General features: G+C 49.3%; 3 protein-coding genes and 1 long non-coding RNA gene across 5 annotated transcripts; 1 reads left to right on the top strand and 3 right to left on the bottom strand.

Moving 5' to 3' along the window:
- The first annotated feature begins 1,095 nt into the window (after window positions 1–1,095).
- lxn (latexin) lies at window positions 1,096–9,172 on the top strand. 2 transcript variants are annotated; one of them, XM_076982127.1, is made up of 7 exons: window positions 1,096–1,358; window positions 4,579–4,728; window positions 4,890–4,952; window positions 6,310–6,487; window positions 6,864–7,000; window positions 8,385–8,447; window positions 8,694–9,172. In XM_076982127.1, exons 1-7 carry the CDS (start codon window positions 1,191–1,193, stop codon window positions 8,802–8,804), a joined length of 870 nt encoding a protein of 289 aa, XP_076838242.1. In that variant the 5' UTR covers window positions 1,096–1,190; the 3' UTR covers window positions 8,805–9,172. The 2 variants fall into 2 exon arrangements, with proteins under 2 accessions (XP_076838242.1, XP_076838243.1); XM_076982128.1 differs by lacking the exon at window positions 1,096–1,358 and adding an exon at window positions 4,311–4,462.
- Window positions 1,734–13,445, bottom strand: gfm1 (G elongation factor, mitochondrial 1). Its single transcript, XM_076982124.1, has 18 exons — window positions 13,256–13,445; window positions 13,031–13,183; window positions 12,806–12,938; window positions 12,523–12,727; window positions 12,209–12,325; window positions 11,967–12,117; window positions 11,216–11,370; window positions 11,009–11,093; window positions 10,723–10,860; window positions 10,044–10,145; window positions 9,801–9,857; window positions 9,487–9,624; window positions 9,312–9,394; window positions 4,025–4,187; window positions 3,208–3,352; window positions 2,697–2,857; window positions 2,491–2,544; window positions 1,734–2,131 (listed from the first exon to the last, which is right to left on the bottom strand). The coding sequence occupies exons 1-18, from the start codon at window positions 13,331–13,333 to the stop codon at window positions 2,000–2,002; spliced, it is 2,250 nt and encodes a 749-aa protein (XP_076838239.1). The 5' UTR covers window positions 13,334–13,445; the 3' UTR covers window positions 1,734–1,999.
- On the bottom strand, window positions 5,286–6,423 carry LOC143483301 (uncharacterized). Its single transcript, XR_013122471.1, has 2 exons — window positions 6,284–6,423; window positions 5,286–6,187 (listed from the first exon to the last, which is right to left on the bottom strand). It is a non-coding gene; the product is annotated as an uncharacterized LOC143483301 (long non-coding RNA).
- Window positions 13,446–14,050: 605 nt separating the features above from the next.
- mlf1 (myeloid leukemia factor 1) lies at window positions 14,051–24,979 on the bottom strand. Its single transcript, XM_076981574.1, has 7 exons — window positions 24,820–24,979; window positions 23,976–24,138; window positions 16,686–16,775; window positions 16,409–16,537; window positions 16,154–16,313; window positions 14,989–15,139; window positions 14,051–14,696 (listed from the first exon to the last, which is right to left on the bottom strand). The coding sequence occupies exons 1-7, from the start codon at window positions 24,864–24,866 to the stop codon at window positions 14,624–14,626; spliced, it is 813 nt and encodes a 270-aa protein (XP_076837689.1). The 5' UTR covers window positions 24,867–24,979; the 3' UTR covers window positions 14,051–14,623.
- Between the last annotated feature and the right edge of the window lie 260 nt (window positions 24,980–25,239).

Genomic DNA, 25,239 nt, shown 5'->3' with positions numbered 1-25,239 from the left:
AAAATTTAATCTACGCTTGACAAACATCTTTCCCTTGCATGGTTGGGGCGCCTGCGGTAATGACAGTGTAGTTCATTAAGTCCCAGTCCTAATGCCAAGCCCTTTCTGTTCCTGCGCTAAGCAGGAAGGGCATATTTCATTATTACATTAATCAGCAGGTCGGCACGGCGACACGGCCATAAATCAGACCTGAGGTGCTGCAAATCTGATGGTGGTGACTGTCCTAAACCCATCTCCATAACGATATCAGGAAGATGCAATTTGTGTGCATCATGAGAAGCCTTTTCTTTACCCTTCAGCCTAATTTGATATAGAAATTAATCTGAGGAAATGCAAGTTATCATTATGAATAAAGTATCTTTCCACTCAAATCTCTCACGGCGTCCTGATAGAATTCTCCTGCCCTACCTCTAAATCTAATGATCTGCATTACCGTACCCTGCCTTGAGGTTATGAACTTCATAGTGAGGGATGGGTCGTGTTTCAGGTCCATCTTCTCCCAGCGAATCACGTGAGAACGTGTGTGCGCCGTCGGTCATCAGCACGCCTACGTGGTATAAACAAAGACCCCGGGAGAGTAGAGCAGAATCTGGCCACGTCTCCAGCGAGGACGTATGGAAGCCGTGACCCGTCTCTGCAGGCCCTCGGCTCCAGAACATTCCACAGCGGATCGTGTACACAACAGCTAAACACACATCTGCTTCTACTCCCTCTCGCACCCCACGCAGCGAGCAAAAAACGAGACGAAAGAGACCAGAGACAGAAAGAGAGAGATTAGATTGATAAGAAAGCAAGATAATCATCAATCAGGCCTAATGACAGAATTTAAGATAGCAAAGTCTATATTTGCGTGGCATTGACAACACTGTAATTTGATTTTATTCCTGTACACGAGTGTTTGCTTGACATGATCCAGCAGCGTTGCACACAGTGAACCGAGAACACACTTCAACACTCTGACGTGGAGCCCTGGATGTGAAAGACCCACCAGGGAGAGAGGGAACGTCTTTAAGATGCCCGTCTGGACGCTGTAACCTCCCGTCGTGTGCCACGCCCCTCTCTGCTCCACAAACACGCCCCTCCCTCGTCCCCTCCCCCTCTCTCCCAAGATTAACACAATCTGCGCAGCTCCACGGAGCCAACGTCTTGTCTTCAGACCTCTCCCCAAGCAGCTCCGCTCTGCGGCTACCATGCGCTGGTTGTGCTCCGTCTCCGTGGCGTTCTTCACGCTGGTGTGCTCGTGTTCGACGCGGCCCACAGACCCGACGCCTCTGACATCAACCTCCCCGGGGCCGACGTCGTCTCCGAACAACTGCAGCTGTGCACCCTGGCTTCAGCACACTGGACCCACGACCCAGGTGAGGATCGCCGTCCCGCACCACTGCTGCGTGCATCGGGATGAAACCAGACACTCTTCCTCTAATCCTCTAACTTTGGCTGAGTGCTCTAGCGTCTGGTTCTGAGAGCTCTGGCATCTGGTTCTGAGCACTCTAGCGTCTGCTTCTGGGCGCTCTAGCTTCTGGGCGCTCTAGCGTCTGGTTCTGAGCGCTCTAGCGTCTGGTTCTGGGCGCTCTAGCGTCTGGTTCTGGGCGCTCTAGCGTCTGGTTCTAGTCTCTAGCTCTAGTAACTACACAGATGTGGTCAGTTTTGTTCCATCACTACTCCTGTGAGTGACATCCAGGGGGTGTACAAAAACAAACAGACCCAATGTAATTCATTCGTCTATAAAAGCACGTCTATTTGAACACTGTTTATTTGCAACTGACAATTTTTATCATTGTATTTCTGACAATTAATATGATCATTTTGTACACAGTACAAACCCACCGCCCATACCCAACGCTATCGTCTGAGCACGAGTCCCGTCTACTTAAACACCGCCTACATATACACAGCTACATATAAACAGCTTAAAGAAAAGTGATAAATTACTTAAATGTCAGATTTTTGAAGGGCATTTGTAAGCGTGTAAGTGTGTGTGTGTGTGTGTGTGTGTCCCTCAGTTCTTCCATTTGTCTTTCTTTGCAGGCAGTTGGCCTGTTGCCTCCAGGTACTTATTAACGAGATCTTCTTGCACAGAAGGCATACAGGGCTGATACCTGCTGTACTCCATAGTGTACTCGCCTTTCCCCTATGGCATAAACACACACACACACACACACACACACACACACACACTTTAATCTCACAGCACAAATCTAAGGTTCTGCTCATCGTGGGTCTGTGACAGAGCAGCGATGGAAAAGTGTGTGACCTCAGTAGATGTTCTAGGTCTGGTCTAGAAAACAATCTGAGCTGTAGAAGTTTGAAGGCCACAATGTGAGTGAGGTTACTGAAAGAACTTTGAATGAAGGACACCCTGGCATGAGGTGACCCGGAGGAGACTGTGATCTAGTCTACCACACACCACATTCTGAGGCCAGTTCGGCTTTAAAGGCCTCGCTGGGCTCCTGGATCTTCAAGGTGGGGGTGAGGGTGCAGGAGCCTTACCTCCGTGCTGGAGCGCAGCTCCGTGGAATAGCCAAACATGTCATTAAGAGGAACCTGGAAAAGAGTCCGAGTAGGGTAGATTTGGATTAGAGGTACTCCACAATCTCGCAGGGATTAATAATCTGTGAGTATGAATGCTCACTGGGGATTAGGTTAGGCCAAACTAAATGAAATCTTTAAAACGATGAACCTGTATCTAAACTTACATCAGCATACAGTGTGAAGTACCCTTCTGCCCCGTCCTGTCCGGTGATGACGCCACGGCGACGGTTGACCCCGGCGATAACCACCCCCTGGAACTCAATGGGAGCGACTATCTCGACAGCCATGATTGGCTCCAGAATTACCACATTAGCATTCTCCATCGCTAATTAGAAAGAGACAGGAGGCACCGTTACTCTGAACCGCGTCCAGGACGGGAAAACTCATCACCTCTGGGAGACACAATATCGGTGGAGTATTGATCAAGCAGTACGAGTCATTTGTGACTTCCACCTCTACACTCAGAGTGCTCAAAGTAATCGTGAAGTTTCGGGGCGTTTATGTGTGTATTGAGTTAGCTATAAAACCCTCGACGGCATTTTTATACGCAGTCCCTGCCCTGTGAGAATAATGAGAAATCTTAATCAATGGGCTAATGACCAATCTTAAATACTATTTTAATTATGTTTGATGGTCTAACACAAATCACGTTCAGTGGCTGTCTGAAGTTCTCACCTTGTTTCATGGCGCCTTCTCCTGCTCGGATGAAGGCGATCTCGTTGGAGTCGACCATGTGATGTGCGCCGTCTTCCAGAACAAACCGCACGCCCGAGATCTTATGAGCGGTCAGGGGTCCCTTCTCGCAGGTGTCTCTGAATCCCTGTAGGGGGGGGGACAGAGAAGGGTGGAGGTGGATAGGATGGACGTTCGGTGTGAGGACATGTCTGGGGACGGGACTTCGCGCATAGTTCTTTGTTTCTGTCCTTTCTGTAGTATCTTCAAAGAGCAGAGACACAATCCTAATTCTGAGCAGAGCTGCGTGGGTGGATAAAACAGCTGAGCTCGCTGCTCAACGCCAACGAGACGCAATTCAGCAAGACACGAGTCATCAAAGACTAGGGCAGTTTAGCCACGAACTAATCCTACCCCCAACCTCATACGCTACATAATCCCGCCCTTTGTACTGAGGGGGGGGGATTTGCCGGGATCCCCAGGGATCCGCCCACAGGGATCCGCCCACAGGGATCCGCCCACAGGGAGGAGCTCTCAGAAGCTTCGCTCTCGTTCCCATTCCATCAGACGTCGTGGTGTCTGCGAACGTACGAGACACCACGGCTGACGGTCCTGTGAGGATCTGACACAGTGGGGCGTTCTGATCACTCTCAAACACATCAGGCTTTGAAGGCCTCCTCAATCCTCTTCAAGAGCATTTTGTACTTTCATTAACAGCTACAGAAAGTTTCTAACTTTAAACTCGGAGGACAGGAAGACAGTTTGGGCTGTTACACAAAGATGTTGTGCAAGGACCTGAAGAAACCATTGAATCACCAACCTTCTCAACAGCAGGCACAAACTGCTTGGGAATGTTTGTGCCGATGGTCTGGTCTACAAATTCGATCTTGGTGTTGTTCTCCGCCTCCAGGGGTTCCAGATAGCCGATAACTTTACCGTACTGGCCGGCTCCACCAGACTGCTTCTTGTGGGTGAAGTCAAATCTACAAAACCACAGAGCAGATTGTGAGCTCTCCTGCGTCAACCCCTCCTGAAGCACTGCAATTGAAAAAAAAAAATCCACATAATCAAATGTACATTTGCCAATAACCCATAAACAAGTGCTGATGGACTGCTATTCTGAAAACATGGAACATGGGTACGCTGTCTCTTTAAGAACAGGCGGGGCTATGGTCAAACACAGGAAGTAGGAAGTTCATTCCACAGCCGTGCATCTGTGAGCAGGCAGCTCGTTTAAGGCAGCTGAATCTGAAACTGGGTCGGTTATTTTCTTCGTGGTTTCTCTCCACTCCAGTGCAGCATGGAACACTGAAACATCTCCACACACACACACACACACACACTCCTGTTCTCCTCTGGTTTGTGTTGGCTCAGGAGGGGTTGGTGATGGCATCCAGAGAGCTCAACCCACAGTTCTACGAGGCGTCTCGGGCGGGCCATGTGATCCAGCACCATCTCAACACCCTCCACGGTTCACCCTTCAGGGCGTACGTGGTGTCCCGGGTCCACAAGGCCAGAACCGAGGTAAGGCAGGAGAACCGAGAGTAGAGACACTCTCAGCTTCACCTTCACTTCCTACTGCACGTTTACAGTAGTGATGAGGAGAAGAAAGCTTCTCGGGTCATGGTTGGTCCTGTTGCTGCCCTGTGTGGTTTACGGGACCTGTCTCACGTCCTCTCTGACAGGACATGGGGGCGGACGGGAGGAGGTACGTAATGGAGGTCTCTGTGAAGGACTGGGTCACCGAGGTACGTACACGCGTCTCCATCTGGACCTGTCATCAGCTGACCTAACGCAGGGTGTGTGCGCGTACGGTGTGTGTGCAGGATATGTTTATACGGTGTGGGTGTGTGTACGGTGTGTACACAGACCAGTCACCCCCCCCCCCCCCCCCTCCTTCTCTGGGCTTTGGACCCAAACACTCGGTAGCGTTCACAAGATAAACCTCGGTCTATACACATAACTCTGTGCTTAGCAACCATATACAGCTACACACGGACCAGGATACACAAACTGTGGAAAACTGGGCCATCATTGGGCCATCACTATGACCAACATTTTCCATATTTTTGCATCTGAACAACCAGCATGTGACATAATTAATAACACAATAAACAGACAGGGTCCACATTCCCACAGAGCAACACGTCATACGTCCCTGCAACCTGCAATTATAGAATTTTCTATAATTTTCTACCAAGCAGGCCTGTTTTTTGTTAAAGATTGGCTAAAACGTTATTCTGTCAAACGTACAGTCGGGAATCTACACAGAAAACAAATAATCAATGAATGTTCTGCAGAAAACAGGTTTAAATCACACCACAATCTGCTTTCAAATCTGTAGACAAACTAGTCATGGATATTAATTTCATCAACACCAAATCAGTACAATGAGGGATTTTATTATCAATAACAATACTTAAGCATTATACTTAAAAGTACATTATACTATAAAAGTTAGTAACTGTTTTTCTGATGACAATTTCCTCATCAGCTTGATCAACTTACACCCAACATTGGGCAACCAGAGTTAGGTTTTGTAACCAGAGTTGCATTTGTTATCTATTTGAGTTAAGTTTTGCAACCTGAGTTAGGTTGTGTTATCTATTTGAGTCAGACTGCTCTGGTTTCAGTCGATGGCACACATCCTTGTGTTGTATGCAGTAAGGTCTGCTATCTGCTGATCTGTTATTCTGAAAGTGTGTCTCTTTATGAAAGGATTAAATTCACAATTTTCACCTGTAAAAATCTACGGCCCTGCAATTACACCCACTGAAATAGTGCAGTGAAACTAAATAATCTTCTCAAAGACCCCCGTTCACCATCAGAACAGATGTGAACTTCGACCTCTGCCGCTGAGATTTGTCATGATGCCAAAGACGTTAGTTCGGAGGACTGGAGGCCACACGCAGATCTCATCATCCACTTCTGCTCTAAATTTGGACTCGCCACACACGCCGGGTGCCGTGATCCGCACTCATTTCTAAGTGCAGGAAAATGTGTTAAAATGAGCGTCTGTGCTAATGGACAGACATGTTGGTGCAAGATTGACTTGAAAGACGCTGGAATATTCCTTTACGTTAAAGTGAAGTGTCTCAACACCAGGGCCCAGAGGTCAAGGGCTTGGCCGAGGTTCTCTTCTCCAGTGGTGAGGTCCAGAAGACACCCCAGGTGGACAGTTCCTCGCTCCCGTTACTGCCGGCCAACACCTCGGAGAAGGAGCAGGCCTTCTTCCAGAGATACAGCGCTCCAGGAAGTGCGATATCTACCACGGACATCCCAGGTGAGAACTCCCTCATGCCCACACCACCACCACCAGATCTGAATGGGTGTTCACACAGTTCACCCAGTTTTGAGCCAGAAACACACAGCATCTATCCTTGAGTCTATCCACCTGCGGAGACTCTCACTGTATGGTGAACGTTGAGGTTTGCTGGAAATAACACCAGACCACAACAGAACACTCTCCTCAGGAGGGGACTGGGATCATTTTGGGGGGTGGGTTTGTTTGATATGTAAAATAAACCATGACTCAGTGGTCAGCCCATGGCCTTGACAAACAACATATTACATATACACATGTATAACGAGTCACTGTATGTGCTCTGTCTATCTGTGTGTGTGTGTGTGTGTGTGTGTGTGTGTGTGTGTGTGTGTAGACAGCCACGGTCACATAGACCCAGACATGAAGCCTTTCTGGCACTTTGCGTGTGTGGCCTCAAGCTTCATCATGCTCAACATGTCCAATGAGAACACACTGTACAACCTGGCTCAGGTGGCAAAGGTCACGCAGCTGGTAGGTCAACCATGTTAAGGTCACGACACTGGAACACGCAGCACACTGAGGTCACACCGCCGGAACACGCAGCACACTGGGGTCACACCGCCGGGACACGCAGCACACTGGGGTCACACCGCCGGGACACGCACCACACTGGGGTCACACCGCCGGGACACGCAGCACACTGGGGTCACACTGCCGGAACACGCAGCACACTGGGGTCACACTGCCGGAACACGCAGCACACTGGGGTCACACTGCCGGAACACGCAGCACACTGGGGTCACACCGCCGGAACACGCAGCACACTGGGGTCACACTGCCGGAACACGCAGCACACTGGGGTCACACCGCCGGAACACGCAGCACACTGGGGTCACACCGCCGGGACACGCAGCACACTGGGGTCACACCGCCGGGACACGCAGCACACTGGGGTCACACCGCCGGGACACGCAGCACACTGGGGTCACACTGCCGGAACACGCAGCACACTGGGGTCACACTGCCGGAACACGCAGCACACTGGGGTCACACTGCCGGAACACGCAGCACACTGGGGTCACACCGCCGGAACACGCAGCACACTGGGGTCACACTGCCGGAACACGCAGCACACTGGGGTCACACCGCCGGAACACGCAGCACACTGGGGTCACACCGCCGGAACACGCAGCACACTGGGGTCACACCGCAGGGACACGCAGCACACTGGGGTCACACCGCCGGAACACGCAGCACACTGGGGTCACACTGCCGGAACACGCAGCACACTGGGGTCACACTGCCGGAACACGCAGCACACTGGGGTCACACCGCCGGAACACGCAGCACACTGGGGTCACACTGCCGGAACACGCAGCACACTGGGGTCACACCGCCGGAACACGCAGCACACTGGGGTCACACCGCCGGCACACGCACCACACTGGCGTCACGCCGCCGGAACACGCAGCACACTGGGGTCACGCCGCCGAGACACGCAGCACACTGGGGTCACGCCGCCGGAACACGCAGCACACTGGGGTCACACCGCAGGGACACGCAGCACACTGGCGTCACGCCGCCGAGACACACACCACACTGGGGTCACACCGCCGGAACACGCACCACACTGGGGTCACACTGCCGGAACACGCACCACACTGGGGTCACGACACTGGAACACACACCACACTGGGGTCACGACACTGGAACACACACCACACTGGGGTCACACCGCCGGAACACGCACCACACTAGACTCAATCCAGCAGGACGGGGCTCATTCCGTATTTAGAAATGCAAAGGGAACAGATTAGATTAGGATGTCGGGTCACTTTAGACTGTGTCCAGGTGCCTTTTCCTGCTGTTCTGTCAGTCTTATGTTCACAATCCTCCTCTACGTTTAACCCTCCAGAAGAGTCCAGATGACCAGTTGAGGTTCGAATTTCAAGTTCTCCTTCATGAAATGGTTTCCCAGGTAATTACAAATATCTGATTAACCTTGTCAGGGGAAGAGGATTAACAAATTGTGTTAGGTGTTTAAACCTTTTGCTCTCATAACTCAGGTTTATTGTTATATTTACCCACTAAGCAACAAGCAGTGAAACCAGCTCTCATAACTGAAAAAAGAAAATTTCACCTAAATTAAATGTATGAATGTATATACGTATTAAATGCATGAATGTATATATGTATTAAATGTATGAATGTATATACTTTATAGGAAATTATTAGATGGAAGCTGTTGGTCTCCTGGTCACCAGAAGATGGTATGAAAGTGTCAGAAACTGAATTACTGCCCCGATGTCACTGCAAATCCAACAACCACCCGTGATCAGACCAGAGCCAAAGTGACTAAGTCACTAAACACTAGAAACACTTGTAGGAAAGGGTTATACACAAACACACCCTCAACACAGAGACCCACTCAACACAGAGACCTACTCAACACAGAGACCCACTCAACACAGAGACCCACTCAACACAGAGACCCCTTCAACACCAGTCAATGATGCTTCATGTCAAAGTGAACAGCAAGAATATTGTATGGAACCAGTGTAACACCAAAATGTGCTCCGAATGGGATTTAAATGATGTTATATGATGTTATATAAAGGCACGGTAGCCCATTTACAATAGTTATGTAGTGTCATCACCACACTGTATACGAGTCTCAAATGAAATAAACATAAATAAATCACAGTCATCATGGGTCTTGGTCATGGTTTAACACACGTGATGGTTTCCCTGATATAAGGAGTCCTGTGTGATATATGGAGATATTAAAGCCAGTACGGAGTCTAAAACCCGTAGTTCTAATTGGACAAGGGGCGGGACTTACTGTACAGGGGCGGTGATGGACTCACGGAAGGCCACCCTGGGCTTCCCCATCACACATGGGCAGTTGTACTCCCTCTCCATCCTCTGTAACACACACACACACACACACACACACACACACGTCTGGTATGACTGGCTTTCGTTCACTTGGTTGTCCACGTGGAAGACGGTGTTACCTGTGCGTATATCTCCAGGTGAAGTTCTCCCATGCCGGACATGATGGTCTCCTTGCTCTCGGGGTCAAAGTGCACCCTGAATGTGGGGTCCTCCCTGGTGAAGCGGTTAATGCCCTTTGAGAACTTCTCCGTGTCGTTCTAGACGGAAAAGAGATCAGGGAGGATTGGTCTCACACTCACACACTCACACACACACACACACACACACACACACACACACACACACACACACACACACACACACACACACACACACACACACACACACACACACACACACACACACACACACACACACACGTGACGATACCTACCTTGTTCACTGGTTTCATGGCCATGGAGATGACCGGATCAGGAACATGAATAGATTCCTGTTCAACAACAAGATTCAAATGAGTCGACTAGATGATCACGCAACTGAGCACCTGCAATATTTCAGCAATACGCAGTAGACTGAAGCGTCTAGAAGAGACTAGGTAAGCTGTGGGTGTGTGGGCGGTGCTGGGTGTGTGGGCGGTGCTGGGTGTGTGGGCGGTGCCGAACGTGTGGGCGTGTACCATGGACAGGTTGCTGTTGGACCGGGCGGTGAACGTGTCTCCACTGGCACAGTCGATACCAAACAGAGCACAGATGTCACCAGCATAGACCTCCTCAACGTCCTGCACAACACACACACGATAAGTGCAGAACTGACACACACACACAAACAGACAGAAACAAACACACACACACACACACACACACACACACACAGACAGACAGAAACACACACACACACACAGAAACACACACACACAGACAGAAACACACACACACAGAAACACACACAGACAGAAACACACACACACAGACAGAAACACACACACACAGACAGAAACACACACACACAGACAGAAACACACACACACACACACACACACAGACAGAAACACACACACACAGAAACACACACACAGAAACACACGCACACACACACAGAAACACACGCACACACACACACACACAGAAACACACGCACACACACACACACACACACAGACAGAAACACACACACAGATAGAAACACACACACACTCACACAGACAGAAACACACACACACACAGACAGAAACACACACACACACACAGACAGAAACACACACACACAGAAACACACACACACACAGACACACACAAACACACACACACACACAGACACACACACAGACACACACAAACACAGACACAGACACACACCTCCATCTCGTTGGCGTGCAGGCGCACCAGTCTCTGCACACGCACCCTCTTGCCCGTACGTGTGTTGTAGATGTACTCGGATTTCTTCAGACAGCCCTGGTACACACGCACGTAGGTCAGCTGACCAAAGCGTCCAGCCTGGGGCAGTTGGCGGAAACACACCCGCATCAGACACGGCGAGAAGGGTCAAACGCTCTACACGTCACCGGACGTGGCAATAAGAGCAGTGACGGTAGCAGAACGTCACGTTTCTCCGCTCACGTGGAGGGATTCACGTCGGCCTTACCTCGAGTTTGAAGGCCAGACCCACAAACGGCATCGTTGCATCTCTGGCTGGGTCCATCAGGATCTTACTGGCGCTGGTCGCCTCCCTGAGCACAAAGAAGAGGAAGGAGTGCACACGTGCGTTAAACGCCACCTCAGTGGGCGGAGTCTGGAGGGTGGGGTCTGGAAGGGCGGGGCCTGGAGGGGCGGGGCCTGGAGCTTGACTCACTCGTCATTGAGGAGGGCGTAGTTGTTGACCTCGCTGGGGATGGGGAGATAGTCCAGCACAGCGTCCAGCAGAGGCTGAACACCCTTGTTCTTCAGAGCACTGCCCACCAGCACGGGAGAGAAGGTACGATGGATGGTTGCCCTACGCACAGCTGCCTGAGAATCACACACACACACACACACACACACACACACACACACACACACACACACACACACACACACACACACACAGATATACACAGTCAATGTAAAATATACATGTCGGTTATCAGCAATGTAAAAGCAAATGACATTATTAACGTACTAATGATGACCCTTACAAGGTGATCATGATGATCCACATAGTGATCGACTCTCGCCACTCTGGGGTCAAAGGTCGTCTGTTCCAGCACTGCACTGAAGCGACAACTGCCCTTTTGATCCCCCCCCTCCACTGCAAACTGCCCTCATGGTCCCCCCGCCCACCAGAAATGCAAACAGTGCCACACAGTCCCGCGACCCAGACGGCCACGTCTCACCCGTCGAGGTATCTGCTTTGGGTCTGATTTTGCTGCATCTTCTAAAAATTCCAGTAATTTCTATCTATAAAACTTCTACAGTACTCTCGCTAAATCGTGCAATCTAAAAACGTATTCAAAACAATAAAGCTAGCCTGCGTGTTAGCGGATGGGACCCAATATCGCGTTAGCGGGCCGGGCGAGCGGTCGGTACCGCGCGGGGCGTCTGCGTGCGAAAGGGAGGCGGTTCACCTTCAGCTCGGCCACCGTGGGCACCTGCTCCTCCAGGAACATCTCCCCCAGGGCCTCGTCAGCGTTGGCCACACACTCCACCAGCTCGTGCCTCCGGTCGGCCGCCTCCGCCCGCATCTCCGTCGGGATCTCGTCGAACCGCACGCTCTGCCTGAGGACGCACGGGTGGAGGGGTGGGTGACGGAGACGGGTGGAGGAGAAGGAGCCGTGAGCTCGAGTATGTGTTTCCGTAGCATTCTTACCCACAAGGTCCATCAAAGTAGATGCAGCGTTCCTCGATGAGGTCCACTATCCCACGCAGGTTCCCCTCCAGGCCCACGGGGATGTTGACAAACGCAGCGTTCTGGTTCAGTTTACTCCTGAAAGACCAAGATAAGAACCCCAGACACCATGTCACGACACAGGCAGACAGGTGAGAAGATGTAAGCAGACAGGTGAGAAGCAGACGGCTACAGCGTGGCTGTTCAGTGCTGCGGTACCGATCAGCAGCTTCAGAACCACAGTCTAACCACCTGAGCCGTGTGCTGGGCCCACCTGAGCCGTGTGCTGGGCCCACCTGAGCTGTACGAGGGCCCGGTGAGGGTTTGCGCCCTGCCGATCCAGCTTGTTGATGAAGGTGAGAAAGGGCACGTTGTATCGCTTCATCTGCCGGTTCACCGTCATGGTCTGACACTGCACACCACCCACGGCACACAGCACCAGCACGGCGCCGTCCAGAACACGCAGGGCCCTCTCCACCTCGATGGTAAAGTCCACGTGACCTGAGGACAGAGACCACCCGCACGTCAGGGACACACGTCACTCTGAAGCAGGATAAGAAACCACACACCGTGGCCCACCTGGTGTGTCGATGATGTTGATGTTGTGCTGTTTCCACACAGTGTACGTGGCCGCGGACTGAATCGTGATCCCTCTCTGTCTCTCCAGCTCCATAGAGTCCATCACAGCCCCGACCCCATCCTTACCCTTCACCTGCAACACAGACACCAAACATAACACCAGACCTGCCAACTCAACATCGCCCCAAGAACCCACTAAACGGTTCCGTGACGGTCCCTCTTCACCTCATGCATCTCTGCTATTCTGCCGGTGTAGTACAGGACCCGCTCGGTCAACGTGGTCTTCCCCGAGTCGATGTGGGCCGAGATGCCGATGTTTCGGATCTTCTCGTTGGGCAGGATCCCGGAGGCGCATGACCGACAGCTGTGCAGCAACACCTGGACGCACAAGGTTCACCATGAGACCCACCGCACCGTTTCGGAACCAGCTGGTTTCGACACTGCGCGTACCTGTTTCAAAGTTATTTTTCTCGTTTTGTGTAAATTCAGCCGACGGTTTAAAACAAGCCCCGCTTTCCACAGATGCATTTTTATAAACGCGAGTCTGGAGGGCTGGAGTCTCCTCGGTCCTGTGGTGATGTTCAGGGACGTCAAGCTGAAAGTCACGCCGGCTGGTCGGTGGTGGAGCGACTTCCTGCATCACGGCGACGCGAAGACTTGTTCACAGCGCCACCCGGCGACGTGGAGGAAGCGACACACACACACACACACACACACACACACACACACACACACACACACACACACACACACACACACACACACACACACACACACACACACACACACCGAGACAGTGAAGACAGATGACGTAAATTACATCTAACCAGCTATCATCTGAGCACCTTTAACCATAGTCCTAAAATACATGTCCAGCACCCGGGGCTGTGTCAGGGACTGTCATGTTGTTTTGTTCACTCCAGATGGCAGTATTACTAACGGTGAAGAGCGTGTACAATATGCACACACGTGTAATAATGTGGGCAGTCTAAAATGTGAAATACCAACTTTTGGACTTCATGGGCCATGTAATCCCAGGTGTGATGGGTGTGAGTATTCTCAGCATATGCCAGGTGTGATTCGGTGCGTCTGCAGACGTGAGTCCTGGTTATAGTGGCTCACGTGAGCCCTGGTTATAGTGGCTCACGTGAGCCCTGGTTATTGCGGGACTCTGCCCTGTCTGACTGAGTGTGCTCAACGCCTTGTAACGGAATTGCACACAAATGTCTTTCAGAAAAATTCAGATGTCTTAAAGAAAAGGTTTTATTGATGACAGTGATTCTCCAGTTATATACACCGTTTGTGCCTTTATATCTCACTTCCATTTTGAAACATCTCAGTGAAACCACAGCTGAGACACAAGAGAACATTAAACCGACAGCTGAAAAAGAGAACACTGACAAATCACCGTATAAAAAGGGTTGTTTTGCATCCTTACTATTATTTATAAATTCAGACAGCAAATTATACTTTTCCAAAGTACAGCTGTAAGAATAAATTACACACGAGTATAATAATCATAAGTGCATTTTAAAACTACTAACACTTCTGAATTTAAGAACTAGTAAACACAAAGGGCATGGGAAAGAAGAAAATTCAAGAATTCACAGAAAAACTTTTACTTCTTAGTCAAATGAAGGACGAAGGGGGTTTTGTTCAGAGAAATTACTAAAGATTCAAACTTCTGCATGTTCTTAATTCCTCAGTAACACAGCACAGTTCAAGTGGCCATAGAGATCTCGGCACAGGAGACACAGTGAGACACAGGGAGACGCAGGGAGACACAGCAGGAACACGTTTATTTCAATCTCAGCAGTTTTACTTCTTCATGCCGGAGCTTCGGATGTTGAGCTCGGAGACGTGTGTTTTCTTCCCTTCCACAGGTTTCTCTCTGCAGAGATAGCACAACATTAAGTCTTTACAAGCTTCTGAGTTTAATACAGTCTTTTATATTCAGTCTGATCACACAATATGATTGGCCGTAAACATTCTATATGCAATGGTTCCTTTTCTCCAAGCTGCAGGCAGCTGATTGGCCGAAGACCCTGACCATAACCAAACAAGACACGATGCTTTTTTGGTTGACATTTTTCTGTACTCTGTAAAAATGAGTCATGAAGTTATTTGTGTTAGAACAGAGGCCCGATGGTTTTCTCAGGGGCATTTTGTGGTGAGCTGCTGACCCGTGTGTGTTGTTGTAGTGGTCGTTGGGCCCGGCGATGGCCGCCCGGTGCACGCCCCGGGCCTGGGGGGCCTGCAGACGCCCGGCTGGAGAGCTGCACAGGAACCGCGACACCTCCCTCTGCCACTCATTGTCAAAGGCCTGTGCTTCAGCTATAAAGGTCAAAGAAGGTCAGGGGTCAGAGGTCATGAGTGCCAGTTTGGGAGTCATGCACAGTTTAGAATAGCACAAATGTCCCAAAGTGACCTTAAGTTTTACTTCCTGTTACAGAGGGATAGGTATGGCAGCATCGCTCACCTCACTGACTTCCTGTTACTGCAAAACTCTTGTAAAAGTAGTAAAGTCATGTAACATAACAAGAGTTGGAATTGCTGTGTTGATACTTACTTCAGTTTTCAATGACACTGTGACATGTACAATTCAGAGCACACACGCATGTTTGAGTACCTAGGACACACTCACTCTCGTTTGAGTACCTATGACATACTCACTCTCTTTTGAGTACCTATGACACGCTCACTCTCGTTTGAGTACCTATGGACCCACTCGCTCTCGCCCTCGTTTGAGTATCTATGACCCACTCGCTCTCGTTTGAGTACCCATGACCCACTCGCTCTCGTTTGAGTACCTATGACACGCTCACTCTCGTTTGAGTACCTATGACACGCTCACTCTCGTTTGAGTACCTATGACCCACTCGCTCTTGTTCGAGTACCTATGACCCCCTCACTCTCGTTCGAGTACCTATGACACACTCACTCTCGTTTGAGTACCTATGACCCACTCACTCTCGTTTGAGTACCTATGACCCCACTCACTCTCGTTTGAGTACCTATGACCCACTCACTCTCGTTCGAGTACCTATGACACACTCACTCTCGTTTGAGTACCTATGACCCACTCACTCTCGTTTGAGTACCTATAACCCACTCACTCTCGTTTGAGTACCTATGACCCCCTCGCTCTCGTTTGAGTACCTATGACCCACTCACTCTCGTTTGAGTACCTATGACCCCCTCGCTCTCGTTTGAGTACCTATGACCCACTCACTCTCGTTTGAGTACCTATGACCCACTCACTCTCGTTTGAGTACCTATGACCCACTCACTCTCGTTTGAGTACCTATGACCCACTCACTCTCGTTTGAGTACCTATGACCCACTCACTCTCGTCCATGTTCTGGAAGTCCTGGTTGAACTCTCTCTCTCCTGTCTTCTGGTTCTTCTTCTTCTCGATGACGTGGCCTCTGTCATTTATGTGATGACCAATAGACATCTTCTCCACACCACTCTCAGAGTCCCTCAGAGACCGCCGCGTCTCCTTAATCTACATTACACACACACACACACACACACACACACACACGTCAGTGTGGGGCCTCACCCTGTTGGAGTGGTCTGGCCCTGTGTGGGTGTACTCACCCCCCCGGGAGCACAGCGTGTCTGTGAGCTGGCCTGGAACACCTTGGCTGGCTGGTCTCCCACTTTAGAGTAGGTCATTACGGAGGACGACCTGAAGGCGTGTGAGTTGGTGTCCGGGGACGCGTCCTCCTGGGACCAAACCACAGCAGGTTTCAACAGCCACGCTCCACCGCTCATGGGGAGGACACTCAGCAAACACACGCTAGGAATTGTGGGTAACCTCCATGCCTCTGTTGAGTAGAGGCAGATTGAGGCACGAGGTAGGAGGGCAACTCACAAAGGTCCTGTGAACGTCCTCCATCCTGGTCCTCATTCCTGACATCAAGCTGTCCATCATACTGAAGGGGTTCCTGAAGGAGTCCATGTCCTGCCCAAGAGGAGGTGCGCACACACGCACACACACACACACACACACACACACACACACACACACACACACACATACATACAGTCTTACACTAGTGATTTAGTCACCTCTCAACCTAGTGAGTTGTCTAAGTAGGCAGCATTCTAAACGATATCTATCCACATAAGGCAGGTTAGCAATTTCATCACAGCTTTTCATCATGTTTATTTGTAGCGTTGCCTCTGCGTTTTAGCACGATGTATTTTCCTCTTCCCGTTTTCACTGCCATTTAAATTTTCACGTTAGATAAAATTCTTGAATATTCTAAAACAGCAGAGAATCTCTCACACACACACACACACACACACACACACACACACACACACATACATAGAGAGAGAGAGAGAGACAGATTTTCCCTTTTCCCTTCTCCCTCTCTCTCTCTCTCTCTCTCCCTCCCTCCCTCCCTCCCTCCCAATCTATTTCTCGTGAGCAGTCCTAGGTCTAGGTATACTGCCCAGAGCAGTACTGAAGACCATCCTTACACCCTTACACCCTCTCAGCCACTCTGCTCTTCAAAGCGTTCCACCACCAGCTTCAAAGTGAACAGAGCGCATACCTTTCCACCGGGGCCTTGTGGTGTTAAGGTGTGTGCAGCTGTGTACCGCACCCTACTGAGCTGCTAACGATCTGACCCTGGAACAACGCCTGCACTTCTGAGAATTAAAAATACGCCGGACCTCTGAAGATGTCTGCTCGAGTCATCTGAGGATATCTGGACCCTGACTGTGCTGTAGGACAGGGGGACCCTGACTGTGCCGTAGAACAGGGGGACCCTGACTGTGCTGTAGGACAGGGGGACCCTGACTGTGCTGTAAACCAAAGGGCTAAACTGAGATGGGATTAGCTAGGACGGCCTCACTCTCATGACCAAGACAGCAGAAATATCAATGTGAGCTTAGGTCTGATTCCTAGAGTTCCTGCAGTTGTCTGTCCTGGAAGGCAGCAGGCCAGAACCACGCTACCACGAATCAGTGGTCAGGTGGCATATCTGCTGGCCAGGTCAGCAGGGACATCCTCACACACACACACACACACACACACAATTGCATGCGCATAACCATGCCCCATCGGCATTTGTTCAGTCAAAACATCATCAAAAATTGCAAAAACAAATTGCTAACAGGTGCGGGTGGTCTCACTAAGCTTGATCCATTTGAGACACTTAACCAATCGGTCTTTAGTGTAAGATGCGTGAGACACAGTGAGAAGGCTGTTCACGGTGGCCGTGTAGGACCATCACATCTGTCATGTCTGTTTTTGCATTTACTCTGGTACTATACTTGAACCCTTCAATCAAAAGTTTAATATTCTTCACAATATGTAAAGAATTAAGCTGATGTTAAAGAAAAACTGATCCCAGATCAGATCCGTCAGAGGGAACACACTCTTAGTGAAGGTAAAATAATCTTAATTTCAGTAATGATAAAAGCAGTCTTAAATGAAATACTTTAAATCTTCTTAAGTTCAATAATGATTTACATTAATAATCATCTCAAATTCAACAATGATAAAAGTGAATCCATTCTAATCATATCCACAGCCTGGTGGGATCAACCAGCCTGTCCTAGGCTCACTGTGCCAGATTTTCTTAAATCCTCCGTAGGTCAGGTTACAAGTCTGGGTCATTCCAGTCTATGATCCGATAGCCACATCATAAATATCGCTATGACAGCGCATTTGCATGTCTGTCTCTTCCTCACTCTCTTATTCATGCTTTCCACACGTCTAGATGAGACTACTAGACCACAGCTCTTAATCTCAGGTCTAGATGAGACTACAGCTCTTAGTCTCACATCTAGATGAGACTACTAGACTACAGCTCTTAATCTCATGTCTAGATTACAGCAGTTATCAACCCAGCTCGTCTCATTTTGTAGTTAGAAGCAGTTACAAACTCAGCTCGTCTCATTTTGTAGTTAGAAGCAGTTACAAACTCAGCTCGTCTCATTTTGTAGTTATAAGCAGTTATAAACTCAGCTCGTCTCATTTTGTAGTTAGAAGCAGTTACAAACTCAGCTCGTCTCATTTTGTAGTTAGAAGCAGTTACAAACTCAGCTCGTCTCATTTTGTAGTTATAAGCAGTTATAAACTCAGCTCGTCTCATTTTGTAGTTAGAAGCAGTTACAAACTCAGCTCGTCTCATTTTGTAGTTAGAAGCAGTTACAAACTCAGCTCGTCTCATTTTGTAGTTATGAGCAGTTATCAACTCAGCTCTTCCAGTCTTTTTCTTTTGAAATCTCAGAACTTATTGTGCAATTACATCAATATTATTATCTGGATATTTTTGCATTACTACCACTTATTATCTAGTATTCTTTTCTTGTGTTTTATTTTATGTTTTATATTTTCATAGACAGTGTCCTTGGGTATCTTGAAAGGCACCTATGAATAAAAGTCTGGCGTGGGAATGTTATGCTTCAGGAATAGCACAACTCGGACGAGGCTACGGCAGAGGTCAGAGTTCACACAGGTCACATCCACCTCTTACTGTAGCAGTTCACCATGGCTTCCAGGGCTCTGTAACTGCCCCTGACTGTAAAACAGGGTAAATCAGGGTAACTCTAGATGATACAGTGAGTAATACAGGGTAAACCAGGGTAGCTCTAGATGATACTGTGGGTAATACAGGGTAAAGCAGCAAAGTAATATTAAACAAAATGTGCGCTAAAAAATAGGACACATTAAACTCTCTGCATTTCTCTATGAGAAATAGAAGATCCTTCATGCAGAAATCTACCACCAGCCTGTACATCACATGTAGATCACCCACTTGAGTAGATCACATGTACATCACCCAGTCAAGTAGATCACCTGTAGATCACCCACTCGAGTAGATCGCCTGTAGATCACCCACTCGAGTAGATCGCCTGTAGAACACCCACTCAAGTAGAACACCTATAGAACACCCACTCGAGTAGAACACCTATAGATCACCCACTCGAGTAGAACACCTATAGATCACCCACTCGAGTAGAACACCTATAGAACACCCACTCGAGTAGAACACCTGTAGAACACCCACTCGAGTAGAACACCTGTAGATCACCAACTCGAGTAGAACACATATAGATCACCCACTCGAGTAGAACACCTATAGAACACCCACTCGAGTAGCACACCTATAGATCACCCACTCGAGTAGAACACCTATAGATCACCCACTAGAGTAGAACACCTATAGAACACCCACTCGAGTAGAACACCTATAGAACACCCACTCGAGTAGAACAACTATAGAACACCCACTCGAGTAGAACACCTGTAGATTACCCACTCGAGTAGAACGCCTATAGAACACCCACTCGAGTAGATCACCTGTAGATTACCCACTCGAGTAGAACATCTGTAGATTACCCACTCGAGTAGAACGCCTATAGAACACCCACTCGGGTAGATCACCGGTAGATTACCCACTCGAGTAGAACACCTGTAGAACACCCACTCAAGTAGAACACCTATAGAACACCCACTCAAGTAGATCACCTGTAGAACACCCATGAGTAGAACACCTGTAGATCATCCACTCGAGTAGAACACCTATAGAACACCCATGAGTAGAACACCTGTAGATCACCCACTCAAGTAGAACACCTGTAGATTACCCACTCGAGTAGAACACCTGTAGATCACCCACTCGAGTAGAACACCTGTAGATTACCCACTCGAGTAGAACGCCTGTAGAACACCCACTTGAGTAGATCACCTGTAGATTACCCACTCGAGTAGAACACCTGTAGATTACCCACTTGAGTAGATCACCTGTAGATTACCCACTCGAGTAGAACACCTGTAGATTACCCACTCGAGTAGATCAACTGTAGATCACCCGCTTGAGTAGATCACCTGTAGATTACCCACTCGGGTAGATCACCTGTAGATCACCCGCTTGAGTAGATCACCTGTAGATTACCCACTCGAGTAGATCACCCGTAGATTACCCACTCGAGTAGAACACCTGTAGATTACCCACTCGAGTAGAACACCTGTAGATTACCCACTCGAGTAGAACACCTGTAATTACCCACTCGAGTAGAACGCCTGTAGAACACCCACTTGAGTAGATCACCTGTAGATTACCCACTCGAGTAGAACACCTGTAGATTACCCACTTGAGTAGATCACCTGTAGATTACCCACTCGAGTAGAACACATGTAGATTACCCACTCGAGTAGATCACCTGTAGATCACCCGCTTGAGTAGATCACCTGTAGATTACCCACTCGAGTAGATCACATGTAGATCACCTGCTTGAGTAGATCACCTGTAGATCACCCACTCGAGTAGATCACCCGTAGATCACCCACTCGAGTAGATCACCTGTAGATCACCCACTCGAGTAGATCACACGTAGATTACACACTCGAGTAGATCACCTGTAGACTACCCACTTGAGTAGATCACATGTAGATTACCCACTTGAGTAGATCACCTGTAAATTACCCACTCGAGTAGATCACCTATAGAACACCCACTTGAGTCGATCACCTGTAGATTACCCACTCGATTAGATCACCTATAGAACACCCACTCGAGTAGATCACCTGTAGATTACCCACTCGAGTCAAGAGCCTCTTACTCGACTTCAGTTACATGCAGCCCGAGTGAAGTAGGTGTGGAGGTTTGGAGAAACCAAACGCAGCGGCATATAAAAGCCTGTGTGGACCGGGGGGAAAACAGAACCACCAGTGTTGATGGTTAGAGAGTGCAGTGAGAAAACAGGTGTGTGTGTGTGTGTGTGTGTGTGTGTGTGTGTGTGTGTGTGTGTGTGTGTGTGTGTGTCTGTGTGTGTATAAAGCACACCGGGTGCTGAGGGGGTCACAGTCTTTGCAAAATTGGCGACTGTCAGTGGGGATTATTCAGGACTCACAAGGCGAATTGCAGGCGTTTCCCTGAAGCGGGTGCAGCTGGAGTCCCACGAGATCTCCAGTGAAAGGTCACGCTGCTCTTAGACCATCACCACTGTGTGTGTGTGTGTGTGTGTGTGTGTGTGTGTGTGAGTGTTCAAAGAGGCCCTCAAGACTCATCTCTTCCACACACGGCCATCTTTAGCTGCAGGAACGCATTTATAAACGTGCTCCTTGCTTTAAAGTGTAAAATCTGAAAACTATTTTGAGTAAGTGGTTTGAGCTGGGAGCTGTGTTTGTGTGTGTGTGTGTGTTCATTGTTGCTGAGCTTCCTCGCAGCATGGGGTCACTTCCCAAATCTGGATCCTATTTCCATGGATACAGTGTGCTGGGGTTGCAGCAGACACATGACCTCCAAGTTTTAAAAGGAAAGGAGACTTTTATTTTGGCAGAGGAAGCACAACAAACAAGCCCTGTATGGGAGGAGCTTCCCAGAATGACCAGAAGACCGGCAACACTGCAGATGGGACCATGGCTCATGTTATCAGAGCAGCACAGCAAGTGTGGACACGGTGCGTGACATCCCACAGCCCCACAGCTTTATGGGGAAGCATCTGATCATGTAAACAAAGAGAGCGGTGAGCAAGAGTTCAGTGTGATAGTCCAAAAATAGTCGTGTCTGAACTCTGGACATATTCAGCAGCTTGGTGGATGGGCTAACTATTTGAGTGTGTGAGAATTCGTATGTAGCAACAAGTCTTCCTAAAGAAAGATTACCACATTTGATACTTGAGCACGGTAGTGATGACGTAGGGGTTCAAGGCATGAGTGTGAGGACACTAAATCCACACAAACACATATCCAAACGTCACCCTGCTGTTACCCTCCGATGACCTAGACTAAATCAGCAAGCGCCCAGCGCCAACCCAACCCATCACAACCTCCTGGGAGCACGACAGGCCCCACAAGACCCCGCCAGACCAGACCCACCAGCCGGGGCCCAAACGGATCACAAACCAATTTGGCTGACCCTTGACCTCCCGTTGGTCAGCCATGCACACAACAACCCTGGTGCTAAGAGGAGGCGATGGATAGGAGAAGACTCTGGCGTCCAATTAAAGTAATTGCCAGGAATACACCCACAGACGTTGGGGGTGGGGAGTGTGTGTGTGTGTGTGTGTGTGTGGGGGGGGGGGGGGGGGGGGGGCAAAGGGGTCAGTGAGGAGCACATGGACTAAGTTTAGCACAGGGAGCAGCTACAGTAGTCACTGCAGGTTCCAGCCATGACTGGCTCCATTCAGGGACACTGCAAATGACCAAAGGCATGAAGATATAATGCTTTAATCATACTGCCTGGATTTACTCGCTTTTCAAAAGCAAGTGAAATGTACATTTAGTTGTTCTGACCACTGTCCGAATCAGCGACCCCTTGCAGGAATGCGTTCTGACCCCGGTGGGAGTTCACACACCAGTTCACCTCCCTCATATCTCAACACAATTTCTGAGCAGAATTTTGATAGACTGCGAGTTCCTGGCAGCATCCGGAATGCAAGAAGGTCCGTATGCGTCTCCGCACCCAGACAGATGCACGTCTGAGAGCGGCTCTAAAAGTCAGATGTCCGCGTCTTTGCGGCAGACGGACACACGCTTGTTTTGGAGGCGGTGTGGCAGCGGAGGCCCGGACAGCCTTTACAGAACCTTTACAGAACCTTTACTGCACTTGAGGGAGAAAGCAGCGTGTCAGTGGAACAAAGTCGCACAGGCGGTTAAAAATACCCGCAGGGCTAAACATAGCTCCTTGAGGGGCAGTGGGGCCTGTTCCTCCACCCGCTCCCCCCCGGTGCTCGATAAACCCGTTCGCTCCATCACCAGCGATGGACCCCAGTTTACACCAGTATGGCAGGTCTCCATCACAAACTTCCTGAACTGCTGATGCCGGTAGATATATTTGTACGGATGCGGGACAACGCTGGAAGCCGGGGACACGTGTCCAGGTCCAGGACGGAGTGTGAGGACTCGCAATACTCGCCTGGGGAACCGCGAGCATGCGGACTGGCGTGCAGAGCCAGCGTTAAGGATACGAGGATCAATGTGTTTCGGCATGTGTGCAATCTGAGAGCCACCAGAACACACAAGTCCAAAGACTCGGATAACAGCAGTTAATCTGTACATCCTTCTCAAAGCGGGCGTGACTTACACATCTGAAAATAGATGAAGCGACTGACTTATCATTCACATTTTAACCCGTTAGCCTGGACTGCCTTTTATGACTGTATAACAGGGAGGGACGAGGCCGTGGCGAGCCGTACTCACTCCGTGGAGGCTGCGAGCGGCCACGTTCGTGCTGCGATGGCCCTCTTCCCTGCGACCTCTGTGCCGGCCATCTGTGATACTGGGCGCCAAGCCATGACCGAACGGGTCCGCAAACCCACTCATCATCTGGCGCATGCGCTCGTGGTGCGCCTGGAAAGGATCGCTGCCGTACAGAGAGAGCGCGAGACCGTTATCAGAGGTCCCGATGTCCCAAAGCGCCATAATGTAATGCGCGTACATAAGAGGAGAATAGTGAGATAAGACAGGTGGAGAGGGCAGCCTACCTTGATGAGCTACAAGGGATTTCAAAGAGAGAGAAGAAAAATCGCAACACTTAGATAAACATTAGATGACGGATAATTCATTAATTTATGTCAATTGAAAATAGTTGTGATTAGAGGTGATTAGAAGCGTGTGCAGGCCGCTTGACGTGAAGCTTTCTAATGACGTCACTTAACGAGTTGATTACGTTCGGACTGCGTGTTTACGTCACGTGATTACGTACGTGCGTAATACCGAAGGAAAACGCGGTGAGATCAACGGGCATCTCTGATGACCTCATTACACTTATTACATTCATTATACGTGTGGTGGGCGGAACGGAATAAAGTCTGATTCAAAACAACTGTCCACTATGCTCGCAGCAAGTGAAATATTAAAATACTGATTAAAAATTAGAAGCATTAAAATCAGCACCAATGTATTAATTAACCTTAAAATATCTGCGCGAGACTAGAGCATGCGCACTGTCTGTGGACACGCGCGAGACTTAGACACGCTTCATATATATATATTTATGTTTTAAAAGCCGTGAAAACAAACAAACAAAACGTGCGACGCTTACGAAAAGAATGGGTCCTCATCAAAGTCCCTGAAGAGACTGTTGAACATGTCCAAGGGTTGACAGTAAGCGGTTTAATTAACTAGCCGGACTGCGGTTAGCCCCCCTGTACGCAGGTCTCCGCCAGCGACGCTACTGCAGTTACTATCGAAACTTCCACCACACCATACGGTCCAGGAGTCCCGTGACCTGTTCCGGGGCTTCTGATTGGCTGGTTATTACAGGTTTCCGCCTCCTGCAACTTTTAACGTTGCCCAGTGTCGCTTGTGTGGTGCCATAGTAACGCGCGCCCTCAAACTATGATCATTTCTAGAAGATTCTGGCCTACATTAAACAGCGATTTAAAAGGCAAATATAATGTGTGAATGTAAAACACGCACACACGAAAGACCTTTTCCTTAGGCAATATTAAATAATAATAAT

The sequence above is a fragment of the Brachyhypopomus gauderio genome, chromosome 19 (genome assembly GCF_052324685.1).
Source record: "Brachyhypopomus gauderio isolate BG-103 chromosome 19, BGAUD_0.2, whole genome shotgun sequence".
NCBI classification, from domain to species: domain Eukaryota; kingdom Metazoa; phylum Chordata; class Actinopteri; order Gymnotiformes; family Hypopomidae; genus Brachyhypopomus; species Brachyhypopomus gauderio.
Note: the sequence above shows the minus strand (reverse complement) of the source record. Positions and strands in the feature narration are given on the sequence as shown.